This window comes from Asterias amurensis, chromosome 2 (assembly GCF_032118995.1).
Source record: "Asterias amurensis chromosome 2, ASM3211899v1".
Taxonomy (NCBI): Eukaryota; Metazoa; Echinodermata; class Asteroidea; order Forcipulatida; family Asteriidae; genus Asterias; species Asterias amurensis.
In genome coordinates, this window is record NC_092649.1 from 20,423,581 (window position 1) to 20,447,919 (window position 24,339).

The following is a 24,339-nucleotide window of genomic DNA, read 5'->3' on the forward strand; positions in this document are numbered from 1 at the left end:
CAATCAATTTAAAAGTTGTCACTACTAGTTTATGACACAATGCTTTACAATGCAATTACAATGCAATGCCAAATATCTCAAGTATCTGCATTCATTCATTTTAGGTTGAAAAAACCCCAAAACAAACAAAAAACAAACAAACAGACAGACAGACAGACAGACATACAGACAAACAAGCAAACAAACAAACAAACAAACAAACAAACAAACAAACACAAGGTTTCAAAGCAGAAGCTGACCTTTCTTCCGCCCTTTAAAGACACTGCACAGAAAGAAAAACACCCTCGTTGCATTACTTTGTGTGCTTTTAGATTCATAATTAAAGACTTCAGCTGATGAAGTCTTTTATTATTTGAGTGAGAAATACCTCTTTCTAAAAAATTACATTACGACAGAGCGAGCCGTTTCTCACACTGTTTTAAATACTATCTTAGCAGCTCTTCATTTCCTTTTACCAAGTAAATTTATATGCTAACAATTATTTTGAGTAATTAGCCAAAGTGTCCAGTGCCTTTAAACTTTAATTTAGAACCCAACCAATTTCACTTGACAGCTGGACTACATGTAGCTGCTTTCTCCATGCTCTAAGTAATTACATAATGTATATAGACATGTGACCTGTGACATCACATGTTTACAAAAGAGCCACCAAGCCTGGACTTCTTACAGGCATGATTTGTACACAGCTTAACAGAAGAAAACATCAATCTTATATTTTATGGCTTTGTCCAATTCTTATCAACTTTTGATATGATGAAAGGGGGCACATATCTCAAAACTTGTCCAGCTTTTATTTTCATAACTCTTGGAATTATGTGCAAATCATGACACCAAATGTAAACTTTCCCGTATGACCAATGCCTGCCAGAAAAGCCAAAGAATGAACAAGGTCACACTTAATAATAAATCTCCCTTCCCATGAAAAATGTAAATTGCACATAGCGCGTGCGCACTAACGTTTTGGTTGGCAAAATGAGGGAACATCGCACTTTTTGTACACGACTAATGGCTGCGTGATGCAGATGCGATTGCGCGTCTGCTCAGTGCACAACTCTATGGCGTTTGCCAACCAACAGGGTCTGTACGCATGCGTGAATGTAATTAGCATATTTCATGGGAAGGGTTCATTGTCTATACTGGTAGGGGATGTCTGTCGTTCACATAGAGTTATTTATAAGAACTAGAGGGCGCACGAGTGATGCTTCGTGCACAAACGCCACGGGACCGCAAGATGACAAGCGCGTCATTCTGCACGCGCGTTGAATATGAAATACACGTTTGAGGTTTTTTTTATTGAACGCTCACGCGATGCTGTTTGTTCAACTTACAAAATGGCCGCACAAACACACGCTGTGAGATAGCTGTTTTGTCAACTTAGAAAATGGCCGCCTGCTCGCATACCGGGGCGCGTATATAGGCCAGTGCGCGCTCTAGTTCTTATATATTTATAACTCTATGGTCGTTTAGTATTTCACTTCTAATGATTGTGAAGGATGAGGACATTGGCAACCGTGGGTTGTAATTTGTAATGAAGCATTTTCCAGATTTTAGTGTCTGGCTCGTGGCAAAGTGATCACCATCAAAGATTGGGGTAGTATCAATCAGTGATGTGTGGATAGGTCCATATGTATCATTTATAGTGTGCAACATCAAACGAAGGGGTTGATACTTTTTATATTTAACGGCAATGTGAATGAAGATGTATACATTTATGATACAAGTTTCAGCTTCATTAGTCATCAAGTTTTTTTAGGAAAAAAGTGACAAATCACAGAGCAATGATTTCAGGAGAGTCACGTTAATCCGAGGCACATACTAAAATAGTTTTTGTCTAAAGAATTTTGTTTGTGTATAGTATTTACAGCACCTCAGCAAGTAACACTTTAAAGGCAGTGGACACTATTGGTAATTGTCAAAGACCAGTATTCTCACGTGGTGTATCTCAACATATGCATAACATAACAAACCTGTGAAAATTTGAGCTTGATTGGTCATCAAAGTTGCAAGATAATAATGAAAGAAGAAAACACCCTTGTCACATGAAGTTGTGTGCTTTTAGATGGTTGAATATGAAATATACGTTTGAGGTTTTTTTTATTGAACGCTCACGCGATGCTGTTTGTTCAACTTACAAAATGGCCGCACAAACACACGCTGTGAGATAGCTGTTTTGTCAACTTAGAAAATGGCCGCCTGCTCGCATACCGGGGCGCGTATATAGGCCAGTGCGCGCTCTAGTTCTTATATATTTATAACTCTATGGTCGTTTAGTATTTCACTTCCAATGATTGTGAAGGATGAGGACATTGGAAACCGTGGGTTGTAATTTGTAATGAAGCATTTTCCAGATTTTAGTGTCTGGCCCGTGGCAAAGTGATCACCATCAAAGATTGGGGTAGTATCAATCAGTGATGTGTGGATACATGTAGGTCCATATGTATCATTTATAGTGTGCAACAGCAAATGAAGGGTTTGATACTTTTTATATTTAACAGCACTGTGAATGAAAATGTATACATTTATGTAATATAATTTACCTGTACAAGTTTCAGCTTCATTAGTCATCAAGTTGTTTAGGAAAAAGTGACAAATCACCGAGCAATGATTTCAGGAGAGTCACGTTAATCCGAGGCACATACTAAAATAGTTTTTGTCTAAAGAATTTTGTTTGTGTATAGTATTTACAGCACCTCAGCAAGTAACACTTTAAAGGCAGTGGACACTATTGGTAATTGTCAAAGACCAGTATTCTCACGTGGTGTATCTCAACATATGCATAACATAACAAACCTGTGAAAATTTGAGCTTGATTGGTCATCAAAGTTGCAAGATAATAATGAAAGAAGAAAACACCCTTGTCACATGAAGTTGTGTGCTTTTAGATGGTTGATTTCGAGACCTCAAATTCTAAACTTGAGGTCTCGAAATCAAATTCATGGAAAAATACTTCTTTCTCAAAAACTGTGTCACTTCAAAGGGAGCTGTTTCTCACAATATTTATACCATCAACCTCTCCCTATTACTCATTACCAAGTAAAATTTTATGCTAATAATTATTTTGAGTAATTACCAATAGTGTACACTGCCTTTAAGGGAAGCTTTCTAAGTCATTATCTTTAAATTGTGTAAGTTTAATGTAAATCTGTAGATGTTTGTGTTTTGTGTCGTAAAAAAGGGTTCTACCCTTGAAGAATAGATGAAATTTCAGACCCGCGTTTAATAATTTTGAGTTTTGATTTCTCCCTGTTTACCAGTACACACATCAAGCTCTACTGCTCTGAAGTTACACGTGAGTTTCTACTGACAGACAGACGGTTTATTCATCTGGAGCCATTCCTAATCGGTCTACCGATTGAGGAGCCGACGCTAATCACGCTCTGTGATGACACAAATGAAAAGGCAGGACCCATTTCAAATTTCTTATTTTTGATTGATTAAAAAAAATGATTGCCTTTTCTGGAATTCATAATTTTAGACGGTTATGAATTATATTGCATTTATATTTATGCTGGATTTATATTTATTATAAGTTATCACACAAGCGCGAGTGGAATACGGAAAAATATAGCGCTTCTGCGTCCCAGATCCAATGGGGCCGAAGGATATGGGACACAGACGCGCTATATTTTCCATATTTCCACGAGCGCGCGTGTGATAACGTTTTTATCTTCAAGCAAATTTGGCGCGTGACCATAGAACACACAAGATGCAGGTAGTGATATAAGCCGAGCAATAAAGGTTTTTATCACTACTCCATTCTGCAAATCTGGGTTTCAGTCTGTTTTCAGATTTTGTTGCCCTTCGAAAAATTTGAAAATTTGAAAATATTCCTTTTCACAAGGACAAAATACCATGCCTGTTAAAGGAACACGTTGCCTTGGATCGGTCGAGTTGGACTTTGAAAAGCGCTTGAAACCGTTTGTTACAAAATGCATATGGTTAGAAAGATAACTTAAAAGTAGAATATAATGATCCACACAAACATGCCTCAGAATTCCACGGTTTTCCTTTTACGTCGCGAAGAAACTCGGTCGGCCATTTATGGGAGTCAAAAATTTGACTCCCATAAATGGCCGACCGTGTTAGTCGACGAGGTAAAAGGAAAACCACGCAATTTCGAGGCATATTTGTGTAGATCATTGTATTCTACTTTTACAACATCTTTCTAATCATATGCATTTAATAACAAACGGTTACAAATGCTTTTTATAGACCAACTCGTCCGATCCAAGGCAACGTGTTCCTTTAAGGTGTGCAAATTCATATGCTGACACCCAGTCTTTTGTTTCATTGTGTCTAATCACTGAAGCTAAACTATTTCATAACTCTCATTGCTTCACATGCTCTATCGATCTACTCAATTCCATATTTAGTGAATCAGAACCAAATTTAATCTTCAGAGACTTGTGAAATGAAAAGGAAATTGCCGAGTGCCATAAAATATGTAATGAATAATTTGAAAGATAATGCTTTGATGAGACCTTGGATAGATGATGAATTTAACAGACTTGAATCGCTTTCCAGTTCAGTTCATGTGGAAATGTCAAGAGATAACGTTAATCAGTTGTAAATCAATTGAAATATAAAGGGAAAGTATAATTTTGGGTTTGTTGAACCGTTCAATTGTTTTATATACAAAACAAAACTAACATCGAAACATTTTGTTTCAAAAAGTGGTCGTGTGTTTTTGAGGTATTGCCAAAAATCTGTAGCAAATTTGTCCAGGCAGGAATAATAATACCTAATCAGATTCAAATTTCTAAGATTCAAATTTTGGGGCATAAAATTGTTAATATTTTTACATACATTAATTCAAAGTGAAATGCTCCTCAAAATGCTTTATTCTATCAAACGCTGCTGTAGGCTCCTAACCAACTACGGAGAGCTATACATACAAATCAAAAACAGATAGCCATAGTGCAGATATGCTATACAATTATTCAAAAAAATGTTGAACATTTTCAACTCATGAATCTTTACAGAAAATGTGATTTTTGTCACAATTTGTTTCAACACAACTTGATTTTTTCCCTAACATTGGACCTGCCATGCCAACCAGCGCACTTTGTTTATTAACAATGGAAAGGTCTCACTCCTTTTAATCATCAGTGCATTTTTATTTTTTCAGGACAAACAGGTTCTGGTGTCGCTGCTAGCCGCTGGTCACTGCCCTGGATCAGTCATGTACGTTTCTCCTGATTTATGAGCCATTTATCCTCAAAGGTTCAAAGTGTCCTCACAAAAAAAATAATAAAAAAAAGACTTCATTTAGGTATTTTTCTAGCCGAGAAGAAGAAATATTGCGCTATAAAAATCACCCCTTGAGACTCAGACTTATCTTCCAACTGCCAGTGCTAGACATTTTCTGCAGAAATTTAGGGTCATAGATTGGTGATTACTCCCAAAATTAATCACCATAAAAAACTTGCTTGGTTCAGTCATGATATTTTTTTTCCAGTCTGTTCTCTATTGTTTTGCCCTTGGAAAATTCTTGAAAATTGTGATAAGGCCTAAATAGCCATAAATGTATATTAGAGCCTATACCATTTGTACATGTAAATTCATAATTCAAATTGAAAAGAATTCTGCAAAGAATTTTGCTGCGCAAAAGTATTTTCTGCTTTAAAGCCATTGGACACTTTCGGTAAACAGTATTGTCCACGGCCCACACTTTGTGTATCACAACTTATACATAAAATAACAAACCTGTGAAAATTAATCGGTCATCGGAGTTGGGAGAAAATAACGGAAAAACCCGCCCTTGTTTCCGCACGTTTCGCGGTGTCATGACAAGTGTTTAAAATAAATATTGAGAATTGATATTGTTATAATGTTTTCTCAAAATGTAAAGCATTTCATGGATTAATATTTCAAGAGAAGTCTTTCACCATTACCTTCAGTAAACCCTGTAAGTTATTTGTAAATCTGTGAACTTTTAATTTTGTTTCTGTTCCGAAAGTGTCCAATGGTTTTAAAACAGTTTTATGAAGTTGGGCCCTGAGATGAGTTTGATACCTGCCGTCACTCGCTAAACATGGATGGATTCGCCAAAACATGAAAGTTTTGGGGTTTTTTTTCTCTCTCAGCAAGTAGCAATGTAAACAGCAGACACTTTCACAAATGTAACTTACAGTCTGTGCCTATAAATCAGCATTTCTTGACAATTTGTTTTTTAAATGATGACCCTACCTTTGTTAAGTACACACAAGAGCACACCATTCAGAGAATTGTGGCATTTTATTTGATCCTGTTGAAGTCTCATTTCGCAGGGGGTTGTAAATCTTCAAAGGTCTCTTTGCAAATCTTGGGAATAGACAAGGTTTTTTTTTCTCAAGATTGTAAGTTTGAAAACTTTGTCCTAAGTTGGAATTTTCGAAACATAAATCAACTAGTTGCAAGAATTACCCAGTCAGTTCCTACTTTTTCCAAAGCCAATATGCCATGGTTGTTTTAAAAGACAGTGGACACTATTGGTAATTGTCAAAGACCAGTCTTCTCACTTGGTGTATCTGAACATATGCATAAAATAACAAACCTGTGAAAATTTGAGCTCTTAATTATTGGTCGTCAAAGTTGCGAGATAACTATTAAAAGAAAAACACCCCTCGTCACACAAAGTTGTGAGCTTTCAGATGCTTGATTTTGAGACCTCAAAATCTAATTCTTAGGTCTTGAAATCAAATTCGTTGAAAATTACTTATTTCTCGAAAAACTACGTCACTTCAGAGGGAGCCATTCCTCACAATGTTTTATACTATCAACCTCTACCCATTACTCGTTACCAAATAAGGTCTTATGCTAATAATTATTTTGAGTAATTACCAATAGTGTCCACTGCCTTTAAAGTGATGAAAAGATATTTCAAAAATTACAAGGAACAATCACTTGTTTCAACAACCCTTTTTTTGTACTGCCCTTTAAACATCTCTTCCAAACTGTCCTGGATGGTCTAAACAGTTGGACGGAGAAAGAATTCTCCACCATGGTAAGACTCTATCTGAAGGAATTACCAAGATGAGTCATACATGGGTAGATTTAAAGGGAAACTCATGGTTTGATTTTGGAAGACTATTTAGTTAAATACGATAATTTTGATTAGAAGATTTGTTTCTGGTTTCAAAAAGTACCATAAGACCAAAAAGGAAGTTGTTTTACCATAGAGGGTCCTTAAAGCCATTGGACACTTTCGGTAAACAGTACTGTCCAAGGCCCACACTTTGTGTATCACAACTTCTATGTAAAATAACAAACCTGTGAAAATTTAGGCTCAATCAGTCATCGGAGTCGGGAGAAAATAACGGGAAAACCCACCCTTTTTTCTGCATGTTTCGCCGTGTCATATGACATGTGTTTAAAATAAATCCGCGAGAATTGATATTGTTTTAATGTTTTCTCAAAAAGTAAAGCATTTCATGGATTAACATTTCAAGAGAAGTCTTTCACCATTACCTTCTGTAAACCCTATAAGTTGTTTGTAAATCTGTGAACTTTTAATTTTTTTTCTGTACCGAAAGTGTCCAATGGCTTTAAAAGGTATAAGATCGGTAGAATCACCCCTTTAAATTCGAGACCACACACTCTTGTCAGGACAAAAAATAACAACAAGTTTTGCTCTGCGAATAGAAAAAACAAATCCACTTTGGAAATATTTGTACCAAAATATTGGCTCAGGAACACTATAGCTTTAAGAGCCATAGGTCATTGTGGATGATGATGTCTTATACACAGATTCCCATGGGAACCTCGCTGGTATTTATGTGGGCATTTATTGTACAGGCTGTAATGGTGGGAATGAGGGCATAGGAACACTCTTTAAATACATGTACACTAGGGGCCATTCAGAATAGTCTCTCAAAATTGTAGGGGTCAAAAGAGATAACTGAAAATAGAAATTAAGTTTTTATTTGAAAAAAGCTACTGATTTATACAATATTTATATTTAATAGATGGAAAACGCTGCAGTACCCACAAAAATAGGATTCGAACTGTCTCTAGCTACTGGGCAATCTCGGTTGTCTAGTTGGTTAGAACTGCAAATATCACGGGTTTGAATCTCATGCCTGTGATTTTTTCCCCAGAGCTTGGGAAAGTGTACAGTCCTAACACACATCGGTGTACAACTATATATGGGTAAAACCAACATCAAGATGGGGTTTGTTACATTGTCCTGTATCATTCATTTATGTAATAATTCACACTGGACCAAGAGTCTGGCGCCCTCTGGAGTAAGACTAAAAGAAGTGATAAGATTTGTATAAGAATATGTGTCTATACCTACTTTGAGTATTGTCTGTTTCTAGAAATGGCTGTAATGTTCCAAATGTATACAAGGCCTGCTACTTCCAGCGTTGCTCAATGTTGGTGTTCATTGCCTTGGTGCCCCTTGAAATGTTCCAATAGATATTTACAAGTTCCTCATAGTCATAGATGTGCCCCTACCAGGAATAACACGTCTTGGTGCCAAAAACAAAGCATCAGGGCCCAATTTCATGGCTCTGCTTACTGCCGTATTCTGCGCTTCAACCACGATTTCTCTTACATACGTGCAAGCGCCAAACTTTTGCGCTAGCCTTGTAAAAAGTGTAGAATGCCTGCGCAGAGGGCAAAATTTGCCGCTAACCTGTGAAATAGGCTTGCTGTAAAGCACAGAATCCTTGCGTCCGTAAGCGCCAATTCTGTGCTTATGATTTTTTTTGACCCTATACTTTTCCACAGGTTCTTGTTTGAGGGTGATGAAGGCAATGTGTTATACACCGGTGATTTTCGCTTTGCTAAAGGTGAAGCAGCACGTATGGAACTACTTCATTCTGGAAACAGGTCAGTCGTTCTAACCTCGTCCCTCGAGATCCGGTAACTGGGGCACTGCAGTACTCCTTTAAAGGAACATTACAGAATTGGTTTTGCTAACAAAACAGTTGCTGGCAGTGTAAGCACTTCATGTAATTCACCATACATAAACTTACAAACCTGTAGAAGTTTAAGGTCGATCACCCATCTGGGTCACTAGAAAATAGTGAAAACCAATTTTTGATTACATCGATGCAAAAAGAAAAATGAAAAAAAAAAACGCTCACTGAGCAATAAACCCCAAATGCTAAATTAGATTATTTATTTCTCAGCAATTATGACATTTCAGAGAGAAATATTTCAAAGGATGTTTTCTACTATTATCGTCATTAGACCGCGTAAGTTTTATGTAAATCTGTGAACTTAACGATTTTTGTTTCTTACCGATTCTGTAACGTTCCTTTAAACAGAATTTAACATCTGTATGAATGATTCCAAAAACCAAAGGTGTTCTTGGAGGGCCCTGGAGTCTCCTTAAACTGAGACTCACTGAGAAGGCGTGAGGAACTCCTTTAAACAAAATTTGACATCTCTAGTATGAACTGCAGACGTCATATTTTGTATATAGAAATAAAACAAGATGATTCCAAAAACCAAGAGTGTTCTTGAAGGGCCCTGGAGTCTTCTTAAACTGAGACTCACTGAGAAGGCGCGAGGTACTCCTTTAAACAAAATTTGACATCTCTAGTATGAACTGCAGACGTCAAAATTTTGTATATAAAAATAAAACAAGATGATTCCAAAAACCAAAGGTGTACTTGGAGGGCCCTGGAGTCTTTTTAAACTGAGACTCACTGAGAAGGTGTGAGGTACTCCTTTAAAGCCATTGGACCCTTTCGGTACAGAAACAAAAAAAAAGTTCACAGATTTACAAATAATTTACAGGGTTTACAGAAGGTAATGGTGAAAGACTTCTCTTGAAATATTAGTCCATGAAATGCTTTACTTTTTGAGAAAACGGTAAAACAATATAAATTCTCGTTAACGAGAATAACGGATTTGTTATACACACATGTCATGACACGGCGAAACGCGCGAAAATAGGAGTGGGTTTTCCCGTTATTTTCTCCTGACTCCGATGTCCGATTGAGCCTAAATTTTCACAGGTTTGTTATTTTGTATAGAAGTTGTGATACACGAAGTGTGGGACTTGGACAATACTGTTTACCGAAAGTGTATAATGGCTTTAAACAAAATTTGACATCTCTAGTATGAACTGCAGACGTCAACATTTTGTATAAAGAAATAAAACAAGATGATTCCTAAAACCAAAGGTGTACTTGGAGGGCCCTGGAGTCTTCTTAAACTGAGACTCACTGAGAAATCAACTGGCTGCTAGGCGTGAGGTACATGTAGACCGAGTAACTGGGGCTGTACTCCTAGCCCCAGTAACTGGTGCACTTTACTACTTCTAATTTATTTTGTGACATCTGCTAGTATGAACCATTAACGTCAAAATTTGTTTGAAAGGAGTACAGCGCCCCAGTTTCTGGGTCTACCTCACCCCTAGAAGCCTGTTAACTTCTCAGTGATTCTCAGTGTAAGGAGACACCAAGGCTCAATTTCATAGAGCTGCTTAAAGGCACTAGACACTTGGTTATTACTCAGACTAATTGTTAGCATCAAAACTTACAGCGTGCAATGGTACTTTTCGGATGGAACGAAAAAGCACGGTGAGTGACTCAGCGTGCAATGGTACCTTTATTTGCTATCACGTGACGGACAATCCTCCAATCAAATGGCAAGGATCTGCTTGGGTGTTATATAATACAAAACATTGTGAAAAACGGCTCACTCTGAATAATATACGTTTTAAGAAAGAGGTAATTTCTCACTAAAATATTAAAAGACTACAGGCCTGAAGCCTTTCTCGCAAGGATGTTCTTTCTTTCAGTTTTCTCTTGCAGCTTCGACGACAATTTGAGTCAAAATTGTACAGATTTGTTATTTTATGTATATGTTTGGGGTACACTAAGTGAGAAAACTGGTCTTTGACAATTACCAAAGGTGTCCAGTGCCTTTAAAGGCAGTGGACACTATTGGTAATTACTCAAAGTAAGTATTGGCATAAAACCTTTCTTGGTGACGAGTAATGGGGAGAGGTTGATGGTATAAAACATTGTGAGAAACGGCTCCCTCTGAAGTGCCATAGTTTTCGAGAAAGAAGTAATTTTCCATGAATTTGATTTCGAGACCTCAAGTTTAGAACTTGAGGTCTCGAAATCAACCATCTAATCGCACACAACTTCGTGTGACAAGGGTTATTTTTCTTTCATTATTATCTCGCAACTTCGATGACCGATTGAGCTCAAATTTTCACATGTTTGTTATTTTATGTATATGTTGAGATACACCAACTGTGAAGGCTAGCCTTTGACAATTACCAATAGTGTCCACTGCCTTTAAGCAACTCTATAAAATTGGGCCCAGCCCCCGATTTCACGAAACTAATCGCAAGTAGCGACGCATCGTAGGGTTTGCGATGCGTCGCAGACCTATAAGACACGTCGCGGCTGCGACGAGTTCGCAACTTACGACGTGTAACCGGTCGCAACTTGCGAAATCGTGAAATCGGGGGCAGGTCTTGCTCTTTTGAAGCTTTGATTACCATTAAAGAAACAGCAAAGCGGTGGGTTGTATAAATTGTCCTGGTGCCCACTTGGCCTTAAATGTCTACTTGTTTTGTAAACCTGTCTTACTACAGCGTTAAAGATATCAAGAGTGCGTATGTTGATACTACATTCTGCGTGCCAGAGGCTATGTACATACCGAGCAGGGTAAGACTGTTACATTCAGACTGCCTTTATTATTTGGTTCATTATCTTAAGATTTTTTATTTGATGGTCATAGTGGGTGTGTTCGTTTAGCTTCCCCGGGGCGACCTTGGTGAGTGGCGGGTCTTTTGTCCAGGACGAACGTGTGCAGATAATTACCTACGTTCGTCCTTGAAAAAAACAAACGCCACACACCGGGGTCGACCCAGGGAAGCTAAACGAACACACCCAGTAAACTTGGATGTGATCCCTGGCAGCACGGCAGATAACGGTTGCTTGACTTCTGAATGGAAAACCCCCCAAAAAGGTAAAAAAACTGCCAAAAAGGCCTACTCTTGTACATGTAGATAGCTCAGTTGGTAGAGCGCCAGCACCTTAAAGGCAGTGGACACTATTGGTAATTACTCAAAATAATTATCAGCATAAAACCTCACTTGGTAACGAGTAATGGGGAGAGGTTGACAGTATAAAACATTGCGAGAAACGGCTCCCTCAGAAGTGACATAGTTTTCGAGAAAGAAGTAATTTTCCACAAATTTGATTTCGAGACCTCAAGTTTAGAATTTGAGGTCTCGAAATCAAGCATCTGAAAGCACACAACTTCGTGTGACAAGGGTGTTTTTTTCTATCAAAGTTATCTCGCAACTCCGACGACCGATTGAGCTCAAATTTTCACAGGTTTGTTATTTTATGCATATGTTGAGATACACTAAGTGAGAAGACTGGTCTTTGACAATTACCAATAGTGTCCAGTGTCTTTAATTCTGTGGTCAGTTGTTCAAATCCTGCTGTAGTAAACACGTCTTTGTTAAACTCAAAGTCAAGGCCTTTGGTTAGGATTTAAATAGACTTTTGAACTGTTGTAGCAAACAGTTACGAGATATTCACCATTTAATCAAAGCAGCTTTTGAAAGATAAGGCTAATGTGAGACACAGGGCATCCAGGTCTGGGATTACATGGAGGCCACGGAGGCCGTGGCTTTTGTTGCCCTGATCTTGGCCTTGGTGCCCCTTCAAACATTTCCCATAGACTTCAAGATGTTCCAGTGAAAGTGCCCTTTTGGAAAATGAAAATGGCCTTGCCCTCTCGAAGATGAAATCCCAGGCTTGCATACTGAAGAACAAAATGCTCCATTAAGTTTTTTTGTTCACCTCAATTTTATTTTAGAATTTTGTTTCACCTTTTTGGAACTTATCTCCATGTTTTACACAGGAGCAGTCCAAGGATGCTCTGCTTGACTTAGTAGAACAGTAAGTTTACTTTAAAAAAAGTATTTAAGTGTGAACAAACTCTATGTGGTGTTTCGTGGCCCAGCGGATAAGAGCACCAGAATCGGGCTCTGGTGTTTCTGATCCGCCGAGTGTGGGTTCGAGTCCCGTCGTGACACTTGCGCCCTTAAGCAAAACAGTTCATTATTAATCAGTGTTGTAGCCACGGTGGGGGTGATGGGCGGGCCTGCCCAGAACTAATAAATTTCGCCCAGCACTCTGAGCAAAATACGCTGTGCTGCCAAGTACAGATTTTCCCAAGAATGCACTTCAGTAATGATGAACCCATATCTAAACATGAATAATGTTGTTGAACCGCTCGCTCTTGGTGAACTTAATTGGATTTAGAGCCCAGCATTAAAATTGGTCTAGCTATAACATTGTTAATAATAATAATAACGATAATAATAACACAGCTTTTTAAGGTGCACTTTCCTGACTTGTAAACCATTCAAAGTGCTAATCTAGTAGAAGTTAAAAAGTATTGACAAATTGTTGGGAAAGCAAACATGAACAAGTGTGTTTTAATAAGTTTCTGCTGGAGGAGAGTGATGTTGTGCATTTGTCTGAGGTCTTCAGGAAGTGAATTCCAAAGTCTTGGTGCTTTGTTGGATAAGACCTTGTCCCGAGTTTTGGGAAAATGAAGCTTATTGCTGATAGATTTCAGGCCTGGTCTAATTGTACAGGGCGTCAACAGATTTTGTATGTAGGGTGGAGCCGAACCATGACCATGTAGTGCCTTGAATGAGAGTATGGTTATTTTGAATTAAATTTGCTGATTTACAAGTAGCCATGGTAGCCAGCGTACTTTATTGCCGTGTCCTTCGGATGGGACACCAAACTGAAGACCACACCTGTAGTAAATATTTAGCACAAATAATGACCCAACTCAATTTGAGTGTAAAAGAATTTGTTTGGTTTGATTACAGACATATACAGAAGAGTCCTACCCACATGGTGCGTCTAGCGTGTAAAGCCAAATACGGATACGAGTACCTCTTTGTGGAGATCAGTAAAGAGTTTAATCTAAAGGTAGATATATATCATTACTCATTCACTAATACCCTTTATTGGCTTAATTTCACGACGCATGGACATGACTTGTGGACAAGTCGTTAATAGTCTTTCGGGGTGAGATAAATGTGTCGTGGTGGTTGCGCAATGATTAAGGTTTCCGCGAGCGAATACTGCTCTGCGAGAACTGCTCTCACGGAAAGCTGCTGGCTGCCCACTACCACAGCCAGAAGCAGTAATCTCGCAGGGGGCCAGCAGTCTCACGCAGTAGCGGGAAGCGCAGAGAGAGTCAGAACGCTATCACCACAATTTGTCCACAAACCTGCGTCATCATCAGTTAGCATCTTGCATTTCGGTACTGGCTGCTTGACTGTTAAGAAGTTTCCAAATAGACCGGTCTTGAGCTGGGCCACTTCTGCCTCCTCAACATACCCACCCAGTACCCAGGCTGGAGAGGTCCCTCTGGATTACATTTTTCCTTGTTGTCCTAGGGCGGCCTCTTCAACATTATGTTTTGGCTCCGGCAGGGGGTAATTTTTCTTGGCACTTTTGTCCTTGAGTAAGATTCTTTACCATAATTTGTTTTTCTTCCTTCGGATGGGACATTAAGCCGTAGGTTTCCGCTTACTAGGATTGGTAGTACCTCCCACTTAACAGAACCCAGAACACTGTTTATGGAAGAGTAGGGGTAACCCCAGTTTTCTAGTTCACATAGCAAGCACTTTTGTTTACAGGTTTCCTCAGGCTTGCGACCTACAGTGATTAAGTTCACTTATGAGGCATCCTTGGTTTCTTTATCAGAAATATAGTACAAGAATAGTAACCTTGTTTGTGAACACCCAACTTCTAAGTTTGATTGATGTTGATTCTTTAGGTACATGTGTCATCACTAGTCATGGCGCAGTATGAAAGAGTCCCACTCCTTGCCAAACATCTGACTACTGATGGCAGCACCACACAGGTTCATGCATGCAGGTATATGGTAAGTAAGAAACCATAGCTCATCAGAGAGATGGTGCTCCGCAAACCTGTCTTTCTTAATTGTTCAAAGTGTCGCGTAAGTTTTGTGTGTGATAGAGGGTCGGACTGAGATTTGCAATTTGAAAAAACAAACAAATTTTCCTAAGGTACAGCTTATGTGGCCATGTAGTCTAGTTCATCTGACCCAGCTCTGGTGTTGTTTGCAGGATAGTGCGGGTTCGAATCCCAGTCATGACACTTGTGCCTTTAATGCAACACACTTCACCATACATGTAATAGTTTCTTGCCAGGTTTCAGCAGATGATATTCATGCCTACATCCTCATGGACTATACATGAAGTGGTATTGTTCCACCCCTGTCACCTCCATGAACCTGATTCGAATCCTACCAGGGCACTACCAGGGTTTTCAGTTCCCCCCCCCCTGACTGCATGGGTTTTCCCAGGAATAATTCTTGGTGGTTTTCCTTCCACATCTAAAACTATATCTTCCTTCCTTGTCTTCTCTTCATGGGGTTTCTGGCTTGTACAGTGATTAAGTTCGCATTTCAGAGTCCTTGGCTTCGCAACCAGAATGAATGAAATTAAATGAATTAAAATCACTGGACCATTTGTATGAAGCAAAGACAATTGCCCCATCTGTCATCAGTGTACTTTGAATTGTTTTTGAATGCAGGATTGTTCAATGACTAATGCCACTGATGTGTTAGTCGTTGTACCAAGTACCATGTGGTTCACCCGTAATGCTCAGCCCTCTGATGTTGTAAGGTGAGTATAGTGTGTACCCTTTGGCGCTACTCTACAAAGGAACAACAAGCAATGAAAGTAGCAAACATAAGAAAATAAACTTAACAAAAAGCTTCTCTATGAAAATGAGTTTTTAAACTGTTCTTGAATGTGTTGAGTGATTTGGAGAGTTTTACAGTGTCCGGGAGGGAGTTCCAAAGCTTTGGTGCTGCGCTTTGAAAACTTCTCTCCCCCCATACATGTTTAGTTGTTTTTTCCTGGAGGAGTTGGTGTTTTGTAGACCGTAAGCCACGATGTTCTGGGAGTGTATATCTGCACAAGATCACTTAAATATGCTGGGGCATCACCTTTATCCACACCATTCAAAGCTTCAAACAGTACTTACACAGGCTTGAGTTTAGTGCTCTTATCCACTCGGCCACAACACATCATAGGTTCACTTCATTAACTTCAGCCTGCCATGGCAGCATGGTACCCGGCATAATAGCTCGGTCTTATCTCTTTAATAACAGGAAAATTGGCCGCCGGTACAGACTTTGTTTTTCCTTCCACTCGTCATTCAGTGAGGTAAGATGATGTCATGGATAAGCTGTTTAGCATTGGTTGTAAACAACCTTGGAGCTGACTTCCCATTTACACTTGCTCATCGTCTGCTCAGAATGATATACATAAGGTCTTTAAAGGCACTGGACACGTTTGGTAATTGGTTAAAGACCAGTATTCTCACTTGGTGTGTCCCAACATAGGCATCAAATAACAAATCTGTGAAAATTTGGACTCTATTCCACATCAAAGTTGCACGAGAAGGAAGAAAGAAAAAACACACTTGTTTCACAATAATTTGTGTGCTTTTAGATGCCTGAAAAGGGCTTCAGGCCTATATTCTTGTAATATTTGATTGAAAAAGTATCTCTTCAAAAATTACACTACTCGGTGTGAGCTGTTTCTCACAATGTTTTATACTATGAACAGCTCTCCATTGCTGATTACCAAATATGTTTTTTCGCTAACAACTATTTTGAGTAACAATAACCAATAATTTCCTGTGAGTTTAAAGTTGACTCCCACCATAAGGGAATAAAAGAGCGGCGATGAGGCCTTTAAAGCCATTATACATTTTCGGTACAGAAAAAAAAAAATCACAGATTTACAAATAATTTAAAGGGTTTACAGAAGGTAATGGTGAAAGACTTCTCTTGAAATATCTTTCCATGAAATGCTTTACTTTTTTAGAAAACATTAAAACAATATCAATTCTTGTTAGCGAGAATTACGGATTTATTTTAAACACATGTCATGACACGGCGAAACGCGCGAAAACAAGAGTGGGTTTTCCCCATTATTTTCTCCCGACTCCGACGACCGATTGAGCCTAAATTTTCACAGGTTTGTTATTTTATATAAGTTGTGATACACGAAGTGTGAGACTTGGACAATACTGTTTACCGAAAGTGTGTAATGGCTTTAAGGCAAAGTATACCTTTCACTTTTTGAACTGTTTAATTGTTTTAATCCTATATACATGTACATGTAGAGTTATACAATAGTTGTAAACTAAACTATGAAAAATTATGTTTAAAAGGTGGTAGCATTTTTGAGATTTCGCAAAAAAAATAATTATTGTGCGGTTATGTCTACTTTATACAGAACATTGATTTATTTTGCATTATTGGCTTTTTGTTGCCTTTTCTCTCTGTTTTTTTTCTTGGTGGTATAGAGTGCTGTTGTTCTTTTGTGGGGGTTGTTCTACATGTGTATTTGTTTATCTGTTGTTCTGTGTATTGCTTTTTTACAGGGCCCCCAGGGATAACAGTGTTTTTACACTGATGGGGCTACCCTGTATAAATAATACTTAATAATAATAATAATAAAATAATATTTGGTTTGGGGTAACACCATGTGTGTATCTACTTGCCAGGTAGAGTTTGTTCTTAGAGAACTGTCTTGCTATATTCTACTGCCGCGGAGTAGATTATAGCAAGACAGTTCTCTAAAGAACAAACTCTACCTGGCAAGTAGATACACACATGGTGTTACCGCAAACCAAATATACATTGATACCTCACCATGCAATGCCTCAAATCCTATACAATAAAATAATAATAACATTTCATGCAGAAATGCTTCTCAGATTGACAATCTTTTGCTTACGGCAAGCAGAGTCATGAAACGGGGCCCAGACTAAGAAGAAAGGTCCTGCAGGTTTTTTGTAATTGGTTGGTTATTAAGTGCTACGACTATCTTTGAATCCTTGTTTTATTTTATTAGACAGTTAAGTTTTTAATTGTTGTCTTTTTGTGTGATGTTGACTACTCAAGGTGCGGGACTTTCTCAGCTACATTCAACCAGTCAACATTTATGCGAATGTAATTCCTTACAGATGTACAGAGGAAAAAATAAATGAAAGGTAAAACCTTTATCCTTCCTCATGCCCCCCCCCCCTTTAAAGACAGTGGACACTATTGGTAATTGTCAAAGACTAGCCTTCACAGTTGGTTTATCCCAACATATGCATAAAATAACAAACCTGTGAAAATTTGGGCTCAATCGGTCGTCGAACTTGCGAGATGATAATGAAGAAAAAAACAACACTATTGTCACACGAAAGTTGTTTGCATTTAGATGGTTAATTTTGAGACCTCAAGTTCTAAATCTGAGGTCTCAAAATCAAATTCGTGGAAAATTACTTCTTTCTCAAAAACTATGGCACTTCAGAGGGAGCCGTTTCTCACAATGGTTTATACTATCAACCTCTCCCCATTACTCGTCACCAAGAAAGGTTTTATGCTAACAATTATTTTGAGTAATTACCAATAGTGTCCACTGCCTTTAAGTTCCAAACACCTTGACAATAGGTCTTTCTCATAGTTTTTGTTATTTTCATGTACAGTGCAGTGCTTTGCTCTCCCTGTAAAAGCTCTTGATAAATACTTATTATTGTTACTTTTAACAGCGATGATTAAAAACCCTCAAAAACATTGTTTGTTTACACCACCCACATGGGATGTACACAAACCTTGAGTTCCTATGTGTGCACACACTAAAAGTTGCCACAGTAGTGTATGCGTACAGTAACTGGGTAAGAGTTCATTATTCAATATACAGCCATAGGCTAATAACACCAACAATAGTAAAGACTTGTACAGTTGTAATGTGTACAAATCCTTCCTGCTACATGTAGGTGTTCAAGACGCAGTAAAAATAACATAAAAAAACAAAAAACAGACACAACAAAATTAGTCCTAGAAAACCTGTGACGTAAGATAAATTTGAGAAGAGATTTGAATTTTGTGGTACAGAGACAAGATCTAAAATTAAGTGGTAGAGAGTTCGAGATGAGTGGCGCAGCTGAAGAAAAAGACCTGGTCCCAATTTCATAGAGCTGCTAAGCACAAAAATTTGCTTAGCATGAAATGTTTTGCCTTGATAACAATGGATTACCCACCAAATTTTCACGTGATATTCAGGATAAGCAAACGGCAGCTAAATACTGTTCCTGTAACAAGCAATATGCAACAAATGGAAATATGGTTGGTAATCCTGTTTTTATCAAGGGAGAAATTTCATGCTCAGCAAATTATTGTGCAAAGCAGCAGGCCCATTTTCATATAGAGCTTCTTAGCGGCCAATGTTGTGCTTACTGTGTGATTTCCATTTCATAGGGGTGCTAACTGCAACCACACGAAAGGACATGCTAACCTTCCGTTGCTAACTGCAAAAATGAATGACGTCCCAATGCAAATCTATAATGAATGCACAATATGACAATTTTTCTTCTAACCTGTGAAATACACTTGCACCTTGGCAAATTTGTCTAATACAGTAAGCCACAAATTTGCTTGCCATTATTAAGCAGGGCTATGGAATGGGGCCCTGTCACCACAGGTCAAAATTCCAGTTGAACCTAGTTAAACTGGGTTTAACTGGAACTAGTTGAAACCAGTTGATAAACTAGTTAAACACAGTTAACTAGTTAAAACCAGTTGGTTTAATATGGAAAATGGACAGAAACCAACTGGTTTTATAATTTCAACCTAGTTGGACACAGTTAAACCTAGTCCAAACCAGTTGGTTAATATGGAAAATAGACGAGTTTGGTCACTTTCCAGTTGAACCAGTTGACCCCAGCTAACTTGGTTCAACTGGAATTTTGACCTGGGACCCCAGTCACCCCCCCCCCCCCCCCCCCCCGGATGAGGTAAGCCCTATACACTTGTATGATATAGGACTCTTCCTCTGCATGTTAACTGAAAGTGAAAGTCCGCCAGAGCTAAGCCACAAGCCTGCCTTGATCATGACTACACAGCACTTTTAATTATTTCTACAGATACTAGGATTTGCAGAATCACTGGCATGGTTGTTTTTGTTATCGCCAGTAGAAACTTACGGGTACAATCGTGTACAGTAATGTGTAAAAACAATTGTGAGTCTTGGCTCTGAGGAGAGCCGGTTTGGTCTCCGAGACCAATCCGGCTTTTCTAAGAGCCAACACCCACACAAAAGAGATTTACACATGGTTGTACACGCCAGTTCACTTTTTATTTTTATAACACCTCTTACAAGTATTCTGCCTGCTCATTGGTTTAGAGCGCGTCACATGACATGCCTTAGTTTTGCTAGACGACTGACGTGTGATAGTGCGTCGGTTTGCCGAAGACTAGCACACGGCCTGCAGTACCCAGACGTCTGTTGAGTGTACGAGGATGATAAATTAATAGTCTGTAACCATTTCGGATTGCACGACACCACATGCAGCTCAGTAAAAGTTTTTGCAATCTGTTTTCGCGTCCTCCGTGGATTATAGCATTCGGGTCTGTAACTTAATAATAATAGTATAGTATTTAGAAATGTTTGGGGGTGTTATAAAACAAATATTGACTGCTTTTACTCATGCAATGGTTAAAACTATGACTCCCGAGGTGATCCCTGGAGCTTTCTATTTTCCCTTGGCTTCACCTCGGGGAAAATAGAACGCTCCAGGGATCACCTCGGGAGTCATAGTTTTAACCATTGCACGAGTAAAAGCAGTCAATATTTGTATAATAGTTTCTTCTTATTTCTCCAGGCCATGCAAAGCTTGAAACAATACAATACAATATCACTTAGATGAAACTGAGATGATTAAGACCACGTGATCGAGTTATGACCAATTAGAGTCTGTAAGTTGTTCAAGGTATTTATTAATTCAAACTTGAAACTTGTTAAATTCTACTTTAAGGTTGAAGGATCTGAAGAGAGGTTCAAAGAAAAGTGCCGTCAGTGAGTCGACATATTCTTATAAACCACTTGGCAAACTTAAAGTATCAGCAAGGACAGTTCGGAGATATAATGCTGGTAAGTTTGCTTAGCATCTTCTATTGTCAAATATGCTCAGCATGTTCCTACCTCATTAACCTGCTCAAAGCGCTCTGATCTACTCAAGCTGCTAAGCATATTTTAACCCTCTTAAGCTGCTTAGCTTGTTCCAATTTCATCAAGCTGCTTAGCATGTCCCTACCTGACTAAGCTGCTAAGCAAGTTCCAACCTCATAAAGCTGCATACTGTAGCATGTTCCAACCTAATTAAGCTGCTAAGCATTTTCAAACCTCATAAAGTTTGTATGCATAAACTGCTGAGCATGCGCCAAACTCTTTAGGCTGCTTCCAACCTCATCAAGCTGCTAAGAATGTTTCAACCCCCATAAAACTACTTAGCATGCTCCAAACTCATAAAGCTTCGCAGGAAAATATGCAAAAGATAGCATAGCTGCAATTTTGCCAACTTGTATACCAGAATAACAGCGTATCCACAGCTGCAATATCGTCATCTTCATGTTGATTAAAATCCTTGATTGAGTTATCATATGAAGTTGTAAATAAACGTACCATAAGTTAGACCCATGTTTGTCAAGTCATTGTTTCACATCAGATAAATCAGTTTCACTGGGCAACCAATAGTCTGGGTGACAACAAGGAAAGAGGATGTTGGAATACTGACAATAAGCTACACACAAGTTGTCAAATGACGCAAGTTATATCCTGTTTGGTTAGGATTCCAACTACCTAATGGTCATAAAGCCTTGACTGTAGCCCGCTGGTATTATTTCTGTAACCTTGTTGGATGACATCATTTTAGAATTGGTATATAAAGGATGAGAGCACAGTGGTTGGATAGATTTATTTGCTAGAACAACAGCGCAGACATAAGTAGCAACATGGAAACTCAGTACAGGCAGGTTTTCTGGCTTTGGTTGATGCTAGCATTCTTTGTAGCGTCAATGCAGACGATTGCAAACGGAGAGGCATGTGACATTCTCATATTAAATCGCACCGTGGACTGCAGTGGAAGGAATTTAAGGACTTTACCAGATCCTGTATCCATACAAGATACCATGGCAATTAATTTCAGTAGGAATGCCCTGCAGCGCTTTCCTGGCGAAAATGTAGAATTCACATCACCTCGTCTTGAAACTTTAGATTTGTCGCAAAACCAGATTGAAGAGTTGGATCTCATGGCGTTTTGGATTGTGCCGTCTCTCAGGTACCTGAACATCAGCCATAACATGCTTTCGTCTATTATGAACGGTTCCTTTATCAATTTAAAGAACCTCCAAGATCTGGACATCAGTTTCAACGACCTGCCCGATCTGTCGGAGGGACTTTGGGAAGGTCTGAACGAGGTAAAGAAACTGTATTTATCCAGTAATTCCCTGACGACACTAAAAGCAGGTGCTTTTGATTTCCTGAAACAGCTGGTATACCTTGATCTGTCAGAAAATCGGATCAGCGTTATACAGGGGGATGCATTCACTGACTTGGCAAATCTACAACATCTTAATTTATACCGGAATATCTTGACAGAAGTCCCCCTTTTCCCGGACAGCTTCAGAGGCACGCTCGAGAAACTGAATCTCCGTGGAAACAAAATCCGTAAATTAGGACCAAATGCCTTTGGAAGACTTTTGTACCTTCATGTCCTTGATCTCAGTAAAATGGATCTGGAAGATGTCCACGCATTAGCATTTCAAGGACTTTCAGCTCTAACAGAGCTTTATCTAGACACAAACAGCCTTCATACTCTCCAAGTACAATCCATCGACGGCTTACACGATCTTAAATCTCTAACACTGTACAATAACCTCTGGGTTTGTGACTGCGAGTTTAGTAAGCTCGCTGAATATTTGGTTTCAAACACAAGCAGAAATATTACTGTGACTCGCATCGAGTCCACATCCTGCAGAGGTTCTGGCTCCCAGATGGTGCTCCTTCATGGCTTAGAGAGCCGCAAGTTGTGTACCGGTACACTTGTAAAGGTACTAGCGGTTGTTGGGTCAACAGTTCTTATTATAACCATTATAGTGATGTTCTGTGTCTGTCGAAAAAAGAAAATGCATGAGCCAAGATCTCCAGGAGTCGCCCAACAGGCTTCGCCAAGCTTCTCTGAGCAATCTTCTCCTGTTACTATGACTTACTTTGAGGATAGTGTCCCCGGTTCTTCTGAAGCTAACAGCTCCCTGTCTGGTAATAAGTCTGACGTCTTTACCACTTCGGACCATTTCTACTCGAGTATTAAAGTTGTCGCCCCTGTGTACTGCTATGCTGATAGTAGAGACTTATTGCCCCAGGGGGCAGTTGGCTATCCAACCAAGTCCTCACCTAAGAAATGTTTTACTTGTCCTTCAAAACCTGGACGGGATAAAGATGAGGCCGAGGATGAAGAACTGTACCTCAAACCAGTGAAGAAACCTCCTGGGCATTAACTTGTAGATGGTGTTTGGTGAGGATGGTGAATAGTACCTCAAACTAATGAGGAAATCTCTCGTTGAAAAAAGGAGTTTGGTGAGGCTTATGAGTTGAACTTTGAACTTATAAGGAAACCTCGTAATGTAGAAGGTGTCTGGTGAGGATGACAAATGCACCCCAAAACAATTAAGAAACATCCCATGAATTTGTAGATGGCGTTTACGAGGTTCATGAATTGTACCTCAAACTAATTAGGAAACCTCCCATTAACTTGTAGAAGGTGTTTGGTGAGGATGATAAATTGTACCTCAAACTAATAATGAAACCTCCCATTAACTTGCACAGTGTGTCTCATAAGTATGACGAGTAACACCTCAAATTAGGAAACCTCCCATTAACTTGTAGATGGAGTTTTGTGAGGACGACCAATTTAACCTCAAACTATTGAGGAAACTTTTCATTGTAGAAGGTGTCTAGGGAGGTTGATAAATTGTACCTCAAACTAATAAGGAAATCCTCCATGTAAATCCTGATGAATGTAAAATGGCCAACAGCTTATAATGTATTGGTGTAAGCTGATATAGATCTTTTTATATAACACCCAAGCAGATTCTTGCCATTTGATTGGAGGATTGTCCGTCACGTGTTAGCAAATAAAAGTACTATCGCACGCTTCGTCACTCAGCATGCATTTTTCGTTCCATCTGAAAAGTACTAAATGTATTGCACGCTGAGCAAAAAACATCACTGCGTGCGCGTGTCTTTGGTAACGCAGCAGTGTTACTACAAGGCAAGGCACATACTAGCATTCGGCAACTGCATAACTCAAAATAGCTGTACAGAACGCACATTGTCAAACAGGCCGACCCAAAAGAAACGGGTGTAATTTCAGTTGGAAATTGTAGGCCTACGCTATGTTTATTTTGAAGTTGGATCCTCCAATCAAAATAACAAAGACTACTTGGATGTTAAAACAAATAATGAAT

At 38.9% G+C, this 24,339-nt stretch overlaps 2 protein-coding genes across 3 annotated transcripts in view; both read left to right on the forward strand.

The window, feature by feature from the left end:
* Positions 1–24,339, forward strand: part of LOC139953020 (uncharacterized) — a 52,748-nt gene that overhangs the window by 7,467 nt on the left and 20,942 nt on the right. The window contains exons 3-13 of one of the 2 annotated variants that reach the window (XM_071952420.1): positions 3,255–3,399; positions 5,129–5,184; positions 8,716–8,817; positions 11,552–11,624; positions 12,835–12,872; positions 13,820–13,922; positions 14,779–14,886; positions 15,561–15,652; positions 16,144–16,198; positions 17,950–18,038; positions 20,850–20,965. In XM_071952420.1, the coding sequence (XP_071808521.1) occupies positions 3,255–3,399; positions 5,129–5,184; positions 8,716–8,817; positions 11,552–11,624; positions 12,835–12,872; positions 13,820–13,922; positions 14,779–14,886; positions 15,561–15,652; positions 16,144–16,198; positions 17,950–18,038; positions 20,850–20,965 (977 nt within the window). Of the gene's footprint in view, positions 1–3,254; positions 3,400–5,126; positions 5,185–8,715; positions 8,818–11,551; positions 11,625–12,834; positions 12,873–13,819; positions 13,923–14,778; positions 14,887–15,560; positions 15,653–16,143; positions 16,199–17,949; positions 18,039–20,849; positions 20,966–24,339 lie in introns of those variants that run through there. The other variant, XM_071952414.1, reaches the window with a different exon arrangement.
* Positions 21,744–24,336, forward strand: LOC139953044 (uncharacterized). The gene has a single exon (XM_071952443.1). The coding sequence runs from the start codon at positions 21,826–21,828 to the stop codon at positions 23,368–23,370; it is 1,545 nt and encodes a 514-aa protein (XP_071808544.1). The 5' UTR covers positions 21,744–21,825; the 3' UTR covers positions 23,371–24,336.

What these genes read in the sequence shown, in the direction of transcription:
- LOC139953044 (XM_071952443.1), top strand. Translation starts at nt 21,826, where the DNA reads ATGGAAACTCAGTACAGGCAGGTTTTCTGGCTTTGGTTGATGCTAGCA.